The sequence below is a fragment of the Notolepis coatsorum genome (genome assembly GCF_963971535.1).
Source record: "Notolepis coatsorum genome assembly, chromosome: 2".
In the NCBI taxonomy this organism is placed as follows: domain Eukaryota; kingdom Metazoa; phylum Chordata; class Actinopteri; order Aulopiformes; family Paralepididae; genus Notolepis; species Notolepis coatsorum.
The window spans coordinates 78,682,540-78,702,072 of NC_140166.1; the positions used below are offsets into that span (position 1 = coordinate 78,682,540).

The 19,533-nt window shown below is 43.4% G+C and overlaps 1 protein-coding gene across 1 annotated transcript in view; it reads left to right on the forward strand.

Moving 5' to 3' along the window:
- Positions 1-18,237: 18,237 nt before the first annotated feature.
- mybpc3 (myosin binding protein C3) overlaps positions 18,238-19,533 on the forward strand; it is a gene marked incomplete at its 5' end in the record, with an annotated part of 145,178 nt that continues 143,882 nt past the window's right edge. The window contains one exon of the mRNA XM_084308237.1: positions 18,238-18,265. Within this exon, the coding sequence (XP_084164363.1) occupies positions 18,238-18,265 (28 nt within the window). The remainder of the gene's footprint in view (positions 18,266-19,533) is intronic.

A 19,533-nucleotide genomic window follows, 5' to 3' on the forward strand; every position in this document is an offset into this window, starting at 1 on the left:
GCTAAAGCTCTGTGACTAAAATAGTTGTTTGGTATAAAGTAAGATCATCAAACGGGGACTGCCCACTAAAGAGGGTCATAAAAGTTAACAATGCTGGTATTATCTTTTGGTATCATTGGTATTTGAATGAGGGAGCATACAACTACTCTATGAATAGAGTATGAAACAGACAAGGTGCAAATTATATGGAGGCTTAGGGGACTCTATACATCCCAATAAACGTGGGGAAACGAGATGAGTAGGGCTCCGGACTCATGATCGGAAGATCACCGGTTCGAGCCCCGGTCACGGCTGCTGTCGGAGAGTGGTGTTGTTGTCCAGCAGGGGGCACTCTGTCCTACCACTCAGACTACCATTGACCTCATTCTGACCTCCGACAAGTCCAAGATCTCCAATAAAGGGGTTATAGCATGCGGGTTAAGTGATCATTATATGATATTCTGTACCCGCAAAAAACTAAAACAAAAGGCTGGCTGCCACAAAACAGTCACATCTAGAGACCTCAAAACCTACTCTAGCGAGGCCTTCAACCTTGAACTGGAGAGTCTGGACTGGTCAGATGAACTCAATGGTACACTGGTTGAAGAAACATGGCTTGGTTTCAAAACCAAATTCTCAACAATACTAAACGACATGGCCCCCCTAAGAACCACCAGGGTAAAAAATCGCGCTGAGCCGTGGATGCACTCCGAAATACTGGCCGCTATGAAAACCAGAGACAAAAAATGCTCTGAGTTTCGTAAAAGTCAGTCAAAGCTTACTAAAAGCACGAGCAGTGAACTCCAAGCCCACGTGACTGAACTCAAACTAGAAAGAAACAGACTAAGAAACGACGTAAACTCCATGATCAAAACTGCAAAAAAGAATTTCATCAATGACAAAACTGAGGAAAACAAAAACAAACCACGTGAACTTTGGAAATTACTCAATAATCAACTAGGATGCAGTAAAAAACTTAAAACCAGATTCTCAAACATAAACATAAAAACGGACAACACGCTCATCACAAACAAGCTGGATGTAGCCAATTACTTAAACATTTTCTTCACAAACATAGCCACAACACTGGTAAACAAACTACCCTCCCACTCAGGGCTTTATGGGGTAGAACACATAGTAGCTTACTACAAAAACCTAGGGGTCCGCAAGGACGACTTCAAGCTGGAAATGGTAACAACAGATGAGGTACTCAATAAACTGAGCGCCCTCCAACCTAACAAGGCCACTGGCCATGACAACATCCCCTCCAAATTCCTCAGAGACTCAGCAGCCGCCATCACCCCAATCATCACACACATAATAAACCTCTCCATAAAACAGGGACACGTCCCCAAGGACTTCAAAATTGCGAGGGTGACCCCTCTGCACAAAAAAGGCAGCAAATTAGACCCAGGCAACTACCGCCCTGTTTCTATTCTCACCTCCATCTCGAAAGTCATGGAAAAAATAGTCTACGAACAGGTCGAAAAGTACCTAGCGGAAAAAAATCTAATCTACGAATTCCAATCTGGCTTCAGAACATCCCACTCCACTGACACATGCCTTCTCTATTTGAATGACCACATCAAACAAGAGGTGGACACAGGCAAATACTGCGGCATTGTCATGCTGGACCTACAAAAGGCCTTTGACACGGTCAATCACTCCATTCTGATTGACAAGCTAAAAGCAATTGGTTTTGATAGTCTATCAGTGAGCTGGATGCAATCCTACCTTGAGGGGAGGGAACAGATGGTGGAGGTAAACGGTACCCTACCCCCCCCCCTCACAGTGAGCTGTGGTGTTCCACAAGGAAGCATACTAGGACCGCTACTGTTCCTAATTTATGCAAATGACATGTCGTCAGCTTGTGACTGCAACTTGTTCCTGTTTGCGGACGACTCAGCCCTGCTGGTCTCTGACAAGAACAAGTTACAGGTTGAAAAAACCCTCAGCTCGGAACTAGGCAGAATCTGCATATGGCTCGCTGATAACAAACTATCATTACACATGGGCAAAACAGAGTCCATTCTCTTCGGTTCAAATAACAAACTCAGCAAGACCGACGGCTTCTCAGTTACAGTGGGTGACAATATTGTCACAAGGAAAGATGAAATTACCTACCTGGGTTCCATCCTAGAGGCTAATCTCTCTTGTGACAAAATGGCATCCAATGTAATAAAAAAAGTCAACCAACGAACTCGATTCTTGTACCGGATCTCCTCTCTGGTAAACAAGAATACCCTGAAGACTCTGGCAGGAGCACTCATTCAGGGGTACTACGACTATGCTTGCACCTCATGGTACCAAAGCACCTCAAAGGCGCTAAAAACAAAATTACAAACATCTCAAAACAAACTGGTCAGACTACTGCTTGACCTTACTCCTAGAACCCACCTCACCCCTGCCCACTTTGACAACCTAGGATGGCTTAGAGTAGACGACAGAGTACAGCAACTTGCAATGGGCCTGGTCTACAAGATACACTACACGACCAAGGTACCCATGTACATGTCAAAATACTTCCCAAAGGTCAGTGAATACCACGATCACAACACCAGAGGGAGCTCCACAAATCATGTTAAACCCAGATTCGGCTCAAATAAGGGACTAAACACGTTTCGCAATTATGCCACATCAATGTGGAACGCCCTACCCAAAGCTGTAAAGGAATGTGGATCACTACCCACTTTCAAAACCTCTCTCAAGGGACACCTACGGGAGACTGCAATTCAACACTGGCCCCTGTAAATATCCTAACCCAACCCCCTCCAATGTACAGTAATTTACCTAGTATGGTTTTGTCAATAGTCCAATGTACAATTTTGTTTGTTTGTACAGTGTCTCCCCCCCCCCCCCCTCAATGTACAGTTTTGCTTGTTTATACAGTGTGCCCCCCCCCCCCCCCCAACCACCTCCAATGTAAATTACCCAGTATGGTTGTCAATATCCCAATGTACCCAACCCCCCCCCCCCACCCAACCTCCTCCAATGTACAGTTTCTACGTCAAATGTATATACTCCCTTTTCGTGACTCCTTCTGTATCACAAACAGTACTGTATTTGCAAATCTGGTATGTCATAAATGTATAGATGTAGCAGTACTGACTATCTGTATGTCATGTATGTCATATATGTCCTGATGAATTGAAAATGGGGGACCCTGATGTAAACAAGACGAAAGTCTTTCTCTGGTCTGCATCCCCTTAACAATTGTGTGTATTGAGCTGTACTGTATTGTACGCATTCTGCAATCTGTTAATAAAGTTTTCAATCAATCAATCAATCAATCCTCTGGACGTGTCAGTAACTGTTTACGGTGATAGGGACACCGTATAGCTGCGAGTGCCGTCCTTCGGATGAGACGCTAAACCGAGGTCCTGACTGAATTCGGTTGTTAAAGAACCCAGGACACCTATCGTAAAGAGTAGGGGGCTCCCCAACGTTCCTGGTCAAATTCCCAATCAGGTCTCTGACATCCATCGAGGCCACCTAATCATCCCTTCCCCTTAATTGACTGATATCAATCCCCGTTCAGCCATTGTGTAGTGTGATGTGTGCCGGGTGCCAGTGTATGGCAGCCATTTGATCCTGCCTAGCATAAGGTTGGGTGCTACCAGTGGTGGTGAAGGGGGCGATTTCCACCCTACACTGTAAAGTGCTTTGAGTGTCTAGAAAAGCGCTATATAAATGCAATTCATTATTATTATTATTATTATAGGTTACCAGCTGACGGCATGAGGTCATGGACCAAGGTGCCTGTGGTAACCTGTGGTCATGGACCCAGGGGCGTGTGGTAACCTGTGGTCATGGGTCCAGGTGCGTGTGGTAACCTGTTCAAGTTTCAAGTTTCTTTATTAGTTGTCATACAGAAGTACAGAATACTTTTATACAAAATGCTTCTTTCTGTTACACTCCAGAGACTGTGCTAGACAAAAATAGATACGTATTGAATAAGTATAGCAAGTATAAAATAGAAGTCAAGTACGTGGACAAAAGTGTTCAGTATATACATATATACAATGCAGAGTAGAAGTAACTGAGTTACAATACAATATACTATACAGTGCAAAGCAGAAATGGGATGAGGTACAATTTAGGTACAATTTACAGTAAGGTGTAATGAGGTATGGGTTGTAGTGCAAATTCTTTACCAATAAATATAAAGTGTGTTTAGGTGTTCTAAAGTGGGTAAAGTGGGTGCTGCAGTGAGTTGTATGTTTAAAGTGAGTGTGTGTGTGTGTGTGTGTGTGTGGATGTGTGTGTGTGTGGATGTGTGTGCTGTGCGTGCATTTGATGGTTGTTACATAGTGTTATTGTCATTTAGCATTCTGATGGCCTGAGGATAGAAGCTTCTTCTGAGTCTCTCTGTGCTTGCCATGAGACTCCGGTATCGCTTGCCTGACCGCAGCAGTTCAAAGAGGTGGTCATGGGCCCAGGTGCGTGTGGTAACCTGTGGTCATGGGTCCAGTTGCGTGTCGTAACCTGTGGTCATGGGTCCAGGTGCGTGTGGTAACCTGTGGTCATGGGTCAAGGTGCGTGTGGTAACCTGTGGTCATGGGTCCAGGTGCGTGTCGTAACATGTGGTCATGGGTCCAGGTGCGTGTGGTAACCTGTGGTCATGGGCCAAGGTGCGTGTGGTAACCTGTGGTCATGGGTCCAGGTGTGTGTGGTAACCTGTGGTCATGGGTCCAGGTGCGTGTGGTAACCTGTGGTCATGGGTCCAGGTGCGTGTGGTAACCTGTGGTCATGGGTCCAGGTGCGTGTGGTAACCTGTGGTCATGGGTCCAGGTGCGTGTGGTAACCTGTGGTCATGGGTCCAGGTGCGTGTGGTAACCTGTGGTCATGGGTCCAGGTGCGTGTGGTAACCTGTGGTCATGGGTCCAGGTGCGTGTGGTAACCTGTGGTCATGGGTCCAGGTGCATGTGGTAACCTGTGGTCATGGGTCCAGGTGCGTGTGGTAACCTGTGGTCATGGGTCCAGGTGCGTGTGGTAACCTGTGGTCATGGGTCCAGGTGCGTGTGGTAACCTGTGGTCATGGGTCCAGGTGCGTGTGGTAACCTGTGGTCATGGGTCCAGGTGCGTGTGGTAACCTGTGGTCATGGGTCCAGGTGCGTGTGGTAACCTGTGGTCATGGGCCCAGGCGAGGGACACAACCAGAGGATGGTGTCAACCCTAGGTTGTTGATACCTAGGTTGTGCTGACCCCCCTTCTATTTACATTTAGTCATTTAGCTGACGCTTTTATCCAATGGGACTTACAAGTTCTGCACAACAAGTCAGCAGGAAGGGTACAACTCTGGCAGCTAAGGGTCAGTAACATTGTTCGTCAAACCGTGTCGAACTTGAGTGCTACAGTCTTGAATGCATAGTACAGTAGGTAGTAATATAGGCAAGGTAGATTCCTTAGTAGCAGAGTGCATACTAGTAAAAGACAGTACGAAGGTTAATCGTTTAGTTTTTTCCCTCCTTCTTCATTTCAGATATTGATTAAAGAAGTGTGTTTTTAGTCGATGACAGAAAAATGAGGCAGGTTTCGGCTGTCCTGACTGTGGTGGGAAGTTTGTTCGCTTTAATGACCCCCTGGAGCACGGATAGGAGTGGGTCTGAGGCGGCCAGAAGATGCAGAGCATAGGGGTGTGTCGTTAGAGACCATTGACTGGAGGTAGGAGGGAGCCGGTCCTCTCGCTGCGCGGTATGCCAGATCAAGGACCTATTTAAAGATTTCAGGGAGGAGAATGGGGTGGTGGTGGAAATGACAGCTGAGATACTGACAGCTGTCAAAACACTGGTTAGATGGCAGGAGGAGGAATATGATTGGAGGATGGGAGAAAGGTAAGACAATGTGATTGGCTGTAGACATGAATGAGACATAAATGGGTTGTAGACATGAATGAGACATGAATGGGGATGACTCATTCAACTGACTCAAGGGAGGGAGTGTTTGGAAGTCATTGGAAAACATAAGCTCTTCCCCCCCGAAATGACAATAATTTAATAATTAAATATTATTAATAATAATAACAACCACATAGTTCAAGAACAAATGACTCCCCTCAAGGATCAAGCTATAATGGCCAACTATATTGAAGATGTCCGCCCTATGCTTGAGCTTGATGTCACTCAATGATGACAAACTTGATGCCTCCTAATCTACCCTACAATGCAAAGCATGTAGCGGATACACTTTTGCTGTTGGCTAGAGTTAGTGCTAACTTTATATTTTTCTAAAATTAGTTCCTGACTGAAATATTTCTTACTTAGTGTATTCTTTTCAGAATCACCACTGTCATATGCTTCCGATAATGTATCTTAAACATCACCCATGAAAGTCACACATTTTAATGAATTTACCATGTGTGAATACCATGAATACAGGTGCATTTACCATACGTATTACTGAATACAATTGAATTGACCATACTTATTACTGAATACAGGTGAATTTACCATACGTATTACTGAATACAGGTGAATTTACCATAATGAATACAGGTGAATTGACCATACATTTACTGAATACAGGTGAATTGACCATACATTTACTGAATACAGGTGAATTGACCATACTGAATACAGGTGAATTGACCATACATTTACTGAATACAGGTGAATTGACCATACTTATTAATGAATAGAGGTGAATTTACCATACTTATTACTGAATATAGTTACATTTACCATGCTTATTACTGAATAGAGGTGAATTTACCATGCTTATTACTGAATACAGGCAAATGTACCATACATTTACTGAATACAGGTGAATTTACCATACTTATTACTGAATAGAGGTGAATTTACCATACATTTACTGAATAGAGGTGAATTTACCATACTTATTACTGAATACAGGTGAATTTACCATGCTTATTACAGAATACAGGTGAATTTACCATACTTATTACTGAATACATGTTAATGTACCATACTTATTACTGAATAGAGGTGAATTTACCATACTTATTACTGAATACAGGTGAATTTACCATACGTATTACTGAATACAGGTGAATTTACCATACTTATTACTGAAGACAGGTGAATTTACCATACTTATTACTGAAGACAGGTGAATTGACCATACATTTACTGAATACAGGTGAATTGACCATACATTTACTGAATACATGTGAATTTACCATACTGAATACAGGTGGATTGACCATACATTTACTGAATACAGGTGAATTTACCATACTTATTACTGAATAGAGGTGCATTTACCATACTTATTACTGAATATAGTTGAATTTACCATGCTTACTGAATACAGGCAAATGTACCATACATTTACTGAATACAGGTGGATTTACCATACTTATTACTGAATACAGGTGAATTTACCATACTTATTACTGAATAGAGGTGAATTGACCATACTTATTACTGAATACAGGTGAATTTACCATACTTATTACTGAATACAGGTGAATTTACCAAATGAATATAGGTGAATTGACCATACATTTACTGAATACAGGTGAATTGACCATACATTTACTGAATACATGTGAATTTACCATACTGAATACAGGTGGATTGACCATACATTTACTGAATACAGGTGAATTGACCATACTTATTACTGAATAGAGGTGCATTTACCATACTTATGACTGAATAGAGGTGAATTTACCATGCTTATTACTGAATATAGTTGAATTTACCATGCTTACTGAATACAGGCAAATGTACCATACATTTACTGAATACAGGTGCATTTACCATACTTATTACTGAATACAGGTGAATTGACCATACATTTACTGAATACAGGTGAATTTACCATACTTATTACTGAATACAGGTGAATTTACCATGCTTATTACAGAATACAGGTGAATTTACCATGCTTATTACAGAATACAGGTGAATTTACCATACTTATTACTGAATACAGGTGAATTTACCATACTTATTACTGAATACAGGTGAATTTACCATGCTTATTACAGAATACAGGTGAATTTACCATACTTATTACTGAATACAGGTGAATTTACCATACTTATTACTGAATACAGGTGCATTTACCATACTTATTACGGGGGGGGGGGGGGGGGCATATGGCCCTGAGCCATCGTCTTGTATCTCATCCTGAGTATACAAATGCTTGCAGTAGTTCTTTGTTCTATTTATTACTTAATTTCACAATTCTCTTATATACTTTGATTCTATTGTCAACATGTATCCATGATATATATATATATGCTTATTACATGTATTTATTGCTCCAATTCCGCCCACTACACACATGGGAACTCTCTAACCCCTGCCCCCCCCATCTCTCTGAGTGGTTGTCTCGTAGTGTTGACCAAGGTGGTGGATGTCTCGGGGTCTTGGCCAAGATTGCAGTGACTGTTCTACCCCCACATTGGTTATGTGCACCACTGAGATCATGGATCAGCTTCATGCCATCTTCTGTCCGACCCATAACGTCTAAACCATGCCTGTTCTAGTTCACTGCTGGGTTAAGTACTTCTATTCTATTCTATTCACATATATGCTTACTACATGTATCTATTCTATTCACATATATGCTTACTACATGTATCTATTCTATTCACATATGCTTAATAGTAATACTATATATATTGCTATGTCCGCCTATCACAAACACGTGAACTGTCTAACGCCTGTCCCTGTCTCCCTGTGAGTGGATGTCTCATGGTCATGACCAAAGTGGTGGACGTCCCGTGGTGATGGCCAAGCGGATACGATCCTCTCTACATCGCCCCCATACCTCAAATGGATCCGAACAGAATACATACTCATGTGCAAACGGAATATGACTCTGATATTTTGAGCTCCGAGCCTTGACATTTAGCCGTTATCCTATTTTCATACTAGTGCTCGTTTCCCTATGCTTTTTCTCTTGTTGTTGCTGTTCTTGTTGCTCTATTCTATTTCAATCTTTCAAAAATGTTCTTACTGTATGTACCCCAGTTGCTATTGCATGTACATATTTGTTTTATTACACGTATATGTACATACCAACTATTTCACCTGTTTTATTCTCCACCCATTGGTCATCCATAGCAACACTACCACTGGCGGATTCAGGGGGGGCGACCGCGCCCCCCTGGTGCCCCCACGTTCGAAAAACGCGCGCTTAAGTGCCATTTTGAGTGAAAGAAATGAGAGGATGTGCCCTATTGGTGCCCCCACAGTTGAAAAACGCGCGCTAAGTGCCCTTTTGAGTGAAAGAAATTAGAGGATGTGCCCTATTGGTGCCCCCACGGTTTAAAAATGCGCGCTTAAGTGCCCTTTTGAGTTAAAGAAATTAGAGGATGTGCCCTATTGGTGCCCCCACGGTTGAAAAACGCGCGCTAAAGTGCCCTTTTGAGTGAAAGAAATTAGAGGATGTGCCCTATTGGTGCCCCCACGGTTGAAAAATGCACGCTAAAGTGCCCTTTTGAGTGGCGAAAAATTTGAAGGTGTGCCCTATTGGTGCTCTTCCAATGGTCTAAACTTGACCATGTGCCCCACGGTTAAATAATAAAAGAAATTAGAGGACGTGCCCTATTGGTGCCCCTCTAATGGTTAAACGTGACCATGTGCCCCCACAGTTGAAAACATTGCGCTAAAATGCCCTTTTTGAGTGTTGAAAATGAGAGGACGTGCCCATTGGTGCCCTTCCAATGGTCTAAACTTGACCATGTGCCCCGACGGTTAAATAATGTCACGCAAAAGTGCCCTTTTGAGTGGAGAAAATTAGAGGACATGCCCTATTGGTGCCCCTCTAATGGTTAAACGTGAACATGTATGCTAAATATGGGGTATGCTTTGGGATAACTATATATAAAACGTTATACACTGTTATCTTCATTTTAAGGGTAAATTAATAATTGGAGAAAAGGCTCAGAGAAAATTAAGGAGCATAAACAAACAGAAGCACATAGGGTAAGCATGGTAAGATGGAGCAACTTCAAACAGAGACCACTGGAAGAGGCCAAGCCAAAAGAGAACATGAACGACAAAGAACCAGGGAGCTAATGACAAGACTGGTAGACATCACATTGTATCTTGCACGGCAAGATGGGGCGTTCAGGGGTCATGATGAAAGTGGTACATCTTTGAACAAAGGGAATTTCCTTGAACTTGTACAGCTACTTGCAAAATATGACTCCACCATCAAAATGCACCTTGATAAAATCAATCACATCGAGTCTCAACAGAAAAAACCACAGACATCACTGTTGTCCTACAAGACACAGAATGACATAATCAGTGCCCTTGCCACCTATGTCAGAAGAGTAATTCTCAAAGAAATGGAAGATACCAAAATATTCTCCATTCTCTTGGATGAGACAACTGATGTTTCTCATGTCGAACAAGTGTCCTTTGTTGTTCGCTTTGTCCATCAGATGGAAATCAAGGAGAGATTTTTACAAGTTTGTGATGTGAGTGGAACAACAGCAAAAGAATTGGAGAATGTTGTGATGACATTCCTTGAGGAGAATGGATTAAAAGTGGAAGACATCAGGGGCCAAGGCTACGATGGAGCCGCAAATATGAGCGGAAGCTACAACGGTCTGCAGTCGCGAATTCAGAGCCACAATGAGAAAGCTTTATACGTGCACTGGCATGCCCACTGTCTCAACCTGGTCTTGGTGGAGAGTGCCAAATCAAGCCAGCATTTTGTTCGGTTTTTCAATTTAGTTGAAAATCTGTACACTTTCATATCCAGATCTCCAAAACGCCACGCTGCGTTTGTGAAAATGCAACAGACCATGTACCCTGGCCAAAGACTCTGTGAACTGAAAAGGCTGTCTGACACACGGTGGGCGTGTAGAGAAGATGCTCTGAGATCCCTGAATAAGGTCCTTTCTGCTGTGGTGAAGCTGCTTCAGAACATGGCTGATAGTGATCCACCAGACTCTGCAGCAGGTGATGCCCGGATGCTCTTGCGTAGCATAGATTTTGAATTTATGCTATGCATGGAGATTGCCACACCTGTCTTCAATGAGACTGCCATCGCATCTGCTTCACTTCAGAGAAAAGACCTTGACTTGTCAGCATCATACACCATTGTGGAGGGAGTCATACAAAGAGTGAAAGCAATGAGGAAGGATGAGGAGTTCAAGGTCCTTTTCTCAAAAGCAAAAGGGCAAGCAGAGGCAGCAGGCATTGAGGTGCCAGAAGAAATACCTGGACAAACAAGATGCAGGAAGGTACCTCAAAGGTACAGGCATAGCTCTCAATCTGCTACGGAGGACTACCAAGTCCAAGACTAGGAGGAGCACTACCGGGGAAAGGTGTTCTTTACCTTTCTTGACATACTCTCCCATGAGCTACACCGAAGATTCAAAAGGAAGGATGACACGCCTACTGGGTCAATCCTATCAGGTCTTCACTGCCTTACCATCTCAAGTCACTGGAAGGGCATGACAAACGACACAGCTGCTGTATCTGTCAGAGATGTGTGCCAGTTTTATGATGTAGAGGAAGAGAATGTTGTCACCGAACTCAAGGTATTCCACTCTTCATATGCTCTCCCCTCCAACAATGTCAAAGCTGCGCTTAAGTGCCTTAAAGACAATGATGTGGAATCTGTTTTCCCAAATATAACCATGCTCCTCAAAACATATGCTACAATACCAGTGACAACTGCTTCAGTAGAGCGATCATTCTCTAAACTGAAGCTGATCAAAACTCAGCTCAGAAACCGATGTGGGGAAAAAAAGGCTCTCTGATCTTATGCTGCTTTCAATTGAGAGGGATATCCCAATTGATCATAATGAGGTCATTGACATATAAACAGAGGACCAAAAGACGAATTCTGCTATGACTCCCCCACCCACCATCTCCCTACCATTGCAGTAATGGAGAGCCAGCACATACAAATCTGTCCATGAAAATAACCAACATATTTTCATTAGAGGTGATAGAGGAGAGGACAGAGGATGGTATGAGGGAGGAGTCAGGTGGTACAATATAGTAAGTTTAATTGAGAGAATGGGGAAGATAGGGAGAGAAAGAGAGGGAGAGAAGGAGAGGACAGGAGGAGAGGACAGGATGAGAGAAGGAGAGTAAAGGACAGGATGAGAGAAGGAGAGGAGAGGACATGAGGAGAGAAGGAGTGGACAGGAGGAGAGAAGGGGAGTATAGGAGGAGAGAAGGGGAGTACAGGAGGAGAGTAGGGGAGTATAGGAGGAGAGAAGGGGAGGAGAGGACAGGAGGAGAGAATGAGAGGAGAGGGGGAGTACAGGAGGAGAGGACATGAGGGGAGAAGGGGAGGAGAGAGAAAGGAAGAAGCTCAACGACACTCGAATTAACTTTAACTGTTAAACTGTTTTATGAAATAAAAATGTTAAAGGTGTACTGTTCCCTGTGTGTTTTTATCATAGAGGTGTGGTTATACTATTAATCTGGATTGTCTATGTTATTCTAATGTTAATCTTAATCAAGGATGAAGACTATTTCATCATACATGACGCATCATAGCTTTTTGCTTACTGATGGGGTCCATGTTGTGCAGTAGGTGCCCTTTTTTATTTTTGCCCCTGCCCTTCAAACAGCCTGAGTCCGCCACTGAACACTACTATCACCGACATCTAAGAAGGGAGATCCCCCCTTGAACGGCGCTTCTAAGCTTTCTCTCCTCCACATTGCCTGTGATGCTTTTTTCCTATTGCTAGGTTTTTAGTGAGTTTTTCCTTACCTTCGCTGGGGTATGTCTGGGAGTGTTGCATTTATTTTGGATTTCTTGGATGTGTCCGGCCCATGGGGACATTAACGTGTGTTGTCGGGCCTTACAAATACATATTTATTACACATCCATCCACATACATATTTATACACACTTATTACTGAATACAGGTGAATTTACCATACTTATTATTGAATACAGGTGAATTTACCATACTTATTATTGAATATAGGTGAATTTACCATACTTATTACTGAATGGAGGTGCACCAAGTAGCCTACGAGTACTACCTGTATCGGATATCAGCCCCTTGTGATACACAGAGGGGACTTTTGTTCACTTACTGATGACTGGAAGGCAGCTGCTGTCCTCAAGGCAGACACCTGCAGTTCCTCTCCGTTCTGATCTCCCTACAAGCAACGTTCACCTGTCAATCATTATGGACTCCCCACAAGCAACGTTCACCTGTCAATCATTCTGGTCTCCCCACAAGTAACGTTCACCTGCCAATCATTCTGGTCTCCCCACAAGTAACGTTCACCTGCCAATCATTCTGGTCTCCCCACAAGTAACGTTCACCTGCCAATCATTCTGGTCTCCCCACAAGCAACCAACCACAACCTGCCAAGCATTCTGGTCTCTCCACAAGCAATGTTCACCTGTCAATCATTCTGGTCTCCCCACAAGTAATGTTCACCTGCCAATCACGTATTGGGCCTTCCAGGCAGCTAATTATGAGTAGATAGCTTCCGGAGTCGGACTGCCTAAAGACTTCTGGGTCATGACTCCTTTCAGGCAGAAAATCAGCACAGTGCAGTCTGTCAGGCAGCTAAATTAAGCTGCAAGCCTCCTAGGCAGCCAAATAATACAGATAGCTTCAAGGCAGCCTGAACAATTATAGTTCTTGTCAGAAGCTTACCAGGTAGAAATGCAATACAGGAGCCAACCAGCCAAATGGCACATTGAGCCTTTCAGGCAGACATGTCTTGGTAGTCTAATTCAAGGCCGCCTACGCAATGATGGTGCCTGCTAGGCAGCAAGGCAACCAAGTATTAGTAGAAGTCGTAGAAGTCTTTATTTGTCATCAGATTAACACACAAACACGTTCAAGTTCAAGTTTGTTTTTATTTGTCAGAACAAAATACAGAATACTTTATAATGAAATGCTTGTTTCTTATGAGGCCCTGAGAGTGTGCTACATACAGTAAAGAGAAAGTACTGTAAGCAAAAAAATTAAGAAGTAAAAAGTAGGTAAAGTCATATACAATACAGAGTAAAATGAGTAACAGTGAGTTAATAAATCGTATTAACCAGGTCTCTTTGGACTGAGTAAGTTATTAGCTTTCGGCTATTTACCACCACATGGTGAAGAAATCACAGCAAGGCCTCTTTCACCTCAGCACAGCAAGGCCTCTTTCACCTCAGGTGGTGAAGAAAGAACAGCAACGCCTCTTTCACCTCAGGTGGTGAAGAAAACACAACAAGGCCTCTTTCACCTCAGGTGGTGAAGAAAACACAACAAGGCCTCTTTCACCTCAGGTGGTGAAGAAAACACAACAAGGCCTCTTTCACCTCAGGTGGTGAAGAAAACACAACAAGGCCTCTTTCACCTCAGGTGGTGAAGAAAACACAACAAGGCCTCTTTCATCTCAGGTGGTGAAGAAAACACAACAACGCCTCCTTCATCTCAGGTGGTGAAGAAAGAACAGCAACGCCTCTTTCACCTCAGGTGGTGAAGAAAACACAACATGGCCTCTTTCACCTCAGGTGGTGAAGAAAACACAACAAGGCCTCTTTCACCTCAGGTGGTGAAGAAAACACAACAAGGCCTCTTTCATCTCAGGTGGTGAAGAAAACACAACATGGCCTCTTTCACCTCAGGTGGTGAAGAAAACACAACAACGCCTCTTTCACCTCAGGTGGTGAAGAGATTTGGCACGGGCCCCAGATCCTACAGGCTTCTACAGAGACACAACCGAGAGCCTCCTGACTGGACGCATCACCGCCTGGTACGGGAACTGCTCTGCCCTCGATTGCAAAGCGATACAGAGGGTTGCATGAACATCCCAGAGCATCAGTGGATGTGCAACACTTCCGGTATTCTGACATCATGGGAAAGAGGGCGGGGGGAGAAAATGAATGAATGTGGATGAGAGCCTTGACATTAGGTGGTTGTAGATCATGTCTCCGGTACCCCCACAGCCGTAGCTGCAACCACTTAATGTCAAGGCTCTCATCCACATTCATTCATTTTCTCCCCCCGCTCTCTCCTCCATGAGCTCAATGTAACGCCGAAGCGCAGTGGTCTATCCAGGACATACTGTATATACAACAGATGGTGTGTCAGTAAAACCTGGAGGGTTATCAAAGACCCCAACCAACCCAACCTTGGACTGTTTTCAACCGATGCTGCTGGTAAGCGCTACTGCATTCTCAGGGCCCGGACCAGCAGGCTCCCGGACAGTTTTTCCCCCCAGATGGCAAGGCTCAGGAACAAATAACCAGCTGCCCGTTTGCCTGCTACTCACTCACCGTACTGAGTCACAACACTGTGACTATTGTGTTACGATTCAATGCTGTTACCGTGTTCTATTACAGTGTCTATGCTGTCACATGCACACACCTGTACTGTGATATCATTGTTCTGTTGCAATTTTGCACACATTACACCCATAATAGGTGATTATAGAAAATAAGGGTATTGCAATTAGAGCTATTTATGTCATTCTTCAATTCCTTTAGTTTCAAGTTCAAGTTTGTTTTTATTTGTCACATAAGGTACACGTACATTACAGTGAAATGCTTGGTTCCATATGAGCCCCTGAGAATGTGCTTCATACAGTAAAAAAGTAAGTAAAAGAGGAATAACACTATACAATATACAATATACAATACAATATACAAACTAAAGTACAACATAAGTACAACCTAAGTACAATGTACAAAGTAAAAATGCAGACAATGAGGTACAAAATGCAGACAATGAGGTAAAAAAAAAATGTTTAAGGCAAGGTGCAAATGCAAATGAGGTATGAATGTAGTGCAAATCTCTTTAATAAATACAATAGATAAATATAATGTAGTGTTAAAGTGTCTAAAGTGAGTGTTAAGGTGAGTGTTTGTTTAAAGTGAGTGTGTGCATGTGGATGTGTGGATGTGGATGTTACATAGGGTCGTGATGGCCTGGGGATAGAAGCTCTCTTCTGAGTCTCTCTGTACCGGCCGTGAAACTCCGGTAGCGCTTGCCTGACCGCAGCAGTGCAAAGAGGCAGTTGTTTGGGTGACTAGAGTCTTTGGCTATTCTCTTAGCCATGGCCCTGCAACGCTTGGTGTAAACGTCGTGGAGAGTGGGAAGCCCACCTCCGATGGTGCGTTCGGCTGATCGAGCCACTCTCTGCGGTCTGCTGTGGTCGTGTGCGGTGCTATTCCCAAAGCAGGACGTGAGGTTACCAGTCAGGATGCTCTCTATTGTGCATGAGTCTCTACTGACTCACTTTGAACTTCCTTAGGCGCCTAAGGAAGTAGAGGCGCTGCCGTGCCTTCTTTATTACACTGTCTATGATATGTGGACTTGAAACTGTTGACTCTCTCGACCAGTGCCCAGTCGATGCTGAGGGGGCTGTAGTCCCTGGCTCCTGACCTCCTAAAATCCACAATCATCTCTTCAGTTTGGCTGACGTTCAGGCAGAGGCTGTTCTCCTGGCACCACAACGCCAGGTTCTCTACCACTCCCAGGTAGGCCCTCTCGTCGTGTGCAGAGATCAGGCCCACCACAGCTGTGTCGTCAGCTAACTTGATGATTGTGTTGCTGTTGTGCTTTGCCACACAGTCATGTGTGTAAAGCGAGGAGTAGAAGAACACAGCCCTGGGGGACACCTGTGTTGAGAGTGATGGATGATGAGGAGGTGCAGTTACCTGCTCTAACCACTTGGGGTCTTCCTGTCAGGAAGTCCAAGACCCACTGGCAGAGGTTGTAGTTCAAGTTCAAGGTCTTTAGTTTTTTCATCTATTCTATTGATGTCGCTGCTACAAGAGGAGCCGAGACAAAAACGTCCACTTGTTTATGCTGTGCTGTATGAAGATCATGTGACATATAAACATCTGAATCTGATCTGAATCTAAAAGGCAGCACCCGTTACCCAGCATTATTTTGGACGCTGCCATATCTACTAAGGCTTGTAAATGTAACACGGCTGTATAAGGATCTTCTATTGGTGATTTGGGTGATGGAGACATGTGGGCTGACAGCAGACAATTGAAAATGTCCCTATTTATTTTTTCTCTGCCTTTCCCTGTTCTTCCTACCTCCTTCTTCTGAATATCTATCACTTGCAACCCCCTATACGCTTTCTCTTTGTGCTGCAGGACAGGAACCCTCTGAAAACCAGCATTCTGTTGCCGAGTAGGACTCAAAAGTATTTTAATGACCTTGTATGGTGTTTATAATATGCCCCCTGTTTAAATAAAAAAGGAGAAGAATAGTGCACAGTACGACAGGTGTACATGAACAATGCAACAATACAATGAACATTAGTACGAAGAGGGAGATAGCGCAGTAAGAAAGTCATAAATGGCAAGATGACATGTGTGCTGTTATTCTGAAGGTCACATTCGTCCATGGTTAGGACCTCCAGCGATCCCAGAGCAATAAACACTTCATACCTATATCAGTTTATCATGTCCTCACTCGTCCATCAAGAGCTACGACTCCCTACGAATGAGATGCCAAGCACCCGAACATCAATACGGTTTAACCGACATAAGGACTTGACAAGAGAGACAGAGGGATTAAGATATTGAGAATAATCTTGGATATCTGAGGATTTATGATAGTGAAAAGAGGAAAAAGACTTGGCAGACAAAACTGCGGTGATGTTTTACAGGCCTGAGGCCTGGTACAGTATTGCTCTGGTCAGATGAAATACTATAGCCCAATGCGATGGATGATGGAAAGTCACAGTGTTGTCTGTGGAAGGGTTCCTGGAAGTCTTTTTCAAGCACACACTCACACGACAGATTAAAGGAATACTATTCCTGTTTTCTGGAAATGAACTGGGTCACTTTTATCTTCTGTTTTTTCCCCCTCTCTCTCCTCTCTCCGGGGGTCCAGAGTGACAAGCAGCGGTACAGAACTGGGGACGGCAAAGAAATCGAGATTCTAAATTTAACCCCTGCCTTCCAACACGTTCCCCCCCCCTGCCTCCCTCCCTCCCGCGCGCGGCCCTGTCATGTAGCCGAGGTGTTTGAAGATGTGATGGTTGAAATATGGCCTGCCGGGGGGGGGGGGGGGGGGGGGGGGGGGAGTCACGAAGGTCTGAGGGGTTGCCGCAGGGATGGGATGAGGTGGGGTGGGATGAGGTGGGGTGGGGTGGGGTGGGCGGGTCAATGGGGGGGTGGGGGGGGGGGGGGTCTCTTATCTTATTGTTGCCCAGACCGGGGATTGGGTCCAGACAGTCTGTGACAGGAGAGGGTGAGTTGATTTGTGACGAGGAGGAGAAGAAGCCGGCTGTGGGACCCCCCCACTATTAAAGAGAAAAGGGTGAGGTCGACACGAGACTGAAGGAGCAGTTATTCTTCTCTGGAGAGGGATACAGATCGTTCAGGATGCCGGAACCGAGCACCAAAAAAGCAGGTAAGGGTGCCTGCATGTGGTTCAACTCAACGGGATCTAGAGAAGCATCACGTTCCATAGGAAGCGAAGCATGACTCCATACGTTGATTGATTGAATTGAAAACCTTTATCCCAGAGGGGAGATTCGGGTGTCCATCACAGCATCAACACTGGCATTTAAAACAATAAATACAATACATACAATTAGGGCTGTCAGTTTATCGCGTTAATTAGATTAATTAATTACACCGCAAATTATCGCGTTATGAAAATTAACTCAATTAATTAAAAAACAATATATATATTTTTTTAAATAAATCTTTATTTTTTTTGATTTTTTTGAAAATCGTATTCATTCCATAAGAACGTAGAATAAACATTTAACTTTTTTTTTAAATGGTCCATTTGCATGTTCTTGGTATCTGATTCTAGGGACATCTATGGATCTCAGGGAATGTATTCCCAGTGTCAGAAATACTGTGTTGACTGTTACTAGGCTTGAGTGTAATGAACCAAATGAGAATATCAATTCAATAATTTTTTTCTTTTTTTTGACTGTGAATAACACCATGCTAAAATTGACCAGACCTGAAAAATCTAAGCAAATTAATAAAGGGAAGATGATTAAACAGAAGGTTTTGTAGATACAGTACTGAATTCTGCCATCCGGACACATGCAATTTGAAATATGATTATAGAATATAAAATATCAGGCCTAAAATGGTTATGCGATTAATATGCGATTAATTAAATAAATTAATTACAAATCAACATTTTTTAATCGCCTGACAGCACTACATACAATTAATTAATGCATGTTAAAAACAAAGACAGACGTAATAAATAAGGCTAAAAAAAGAGCTAAAATAGAGCTAAAAAGTGGTGATGGGGGAAAAAAATTATTCAGGTTGTTATTACAGTCCACGGGAGTTAGCATGTCAAATCCCCAGGCCTTATTATTGACCTAGTTCTCATGGAATTGTGTCTTCAGGATTGTGATGTCTAGATCATCAAATACTAACATCACTTACATAGCTTTATAACGCTGTAGCTGCTTACAGTATTATGTCTGTGCCGGGCCTATGTGTGATGTTTGTTTTCCTCAAAGGAGAATAGACACTGGGCAGTCTGTATGAGGTATATGTGTCAAAATGTTGTCTCCATTCTATCATATTAGGCCACACCCCCTTCAGGTATACGGAGCCCTAATGACTTAAGCTCCATGCGATTCAGTTTAGCAAAAGCCATATGAAATATTTTTTTATTTGTATTATGATCAAGAGTATACG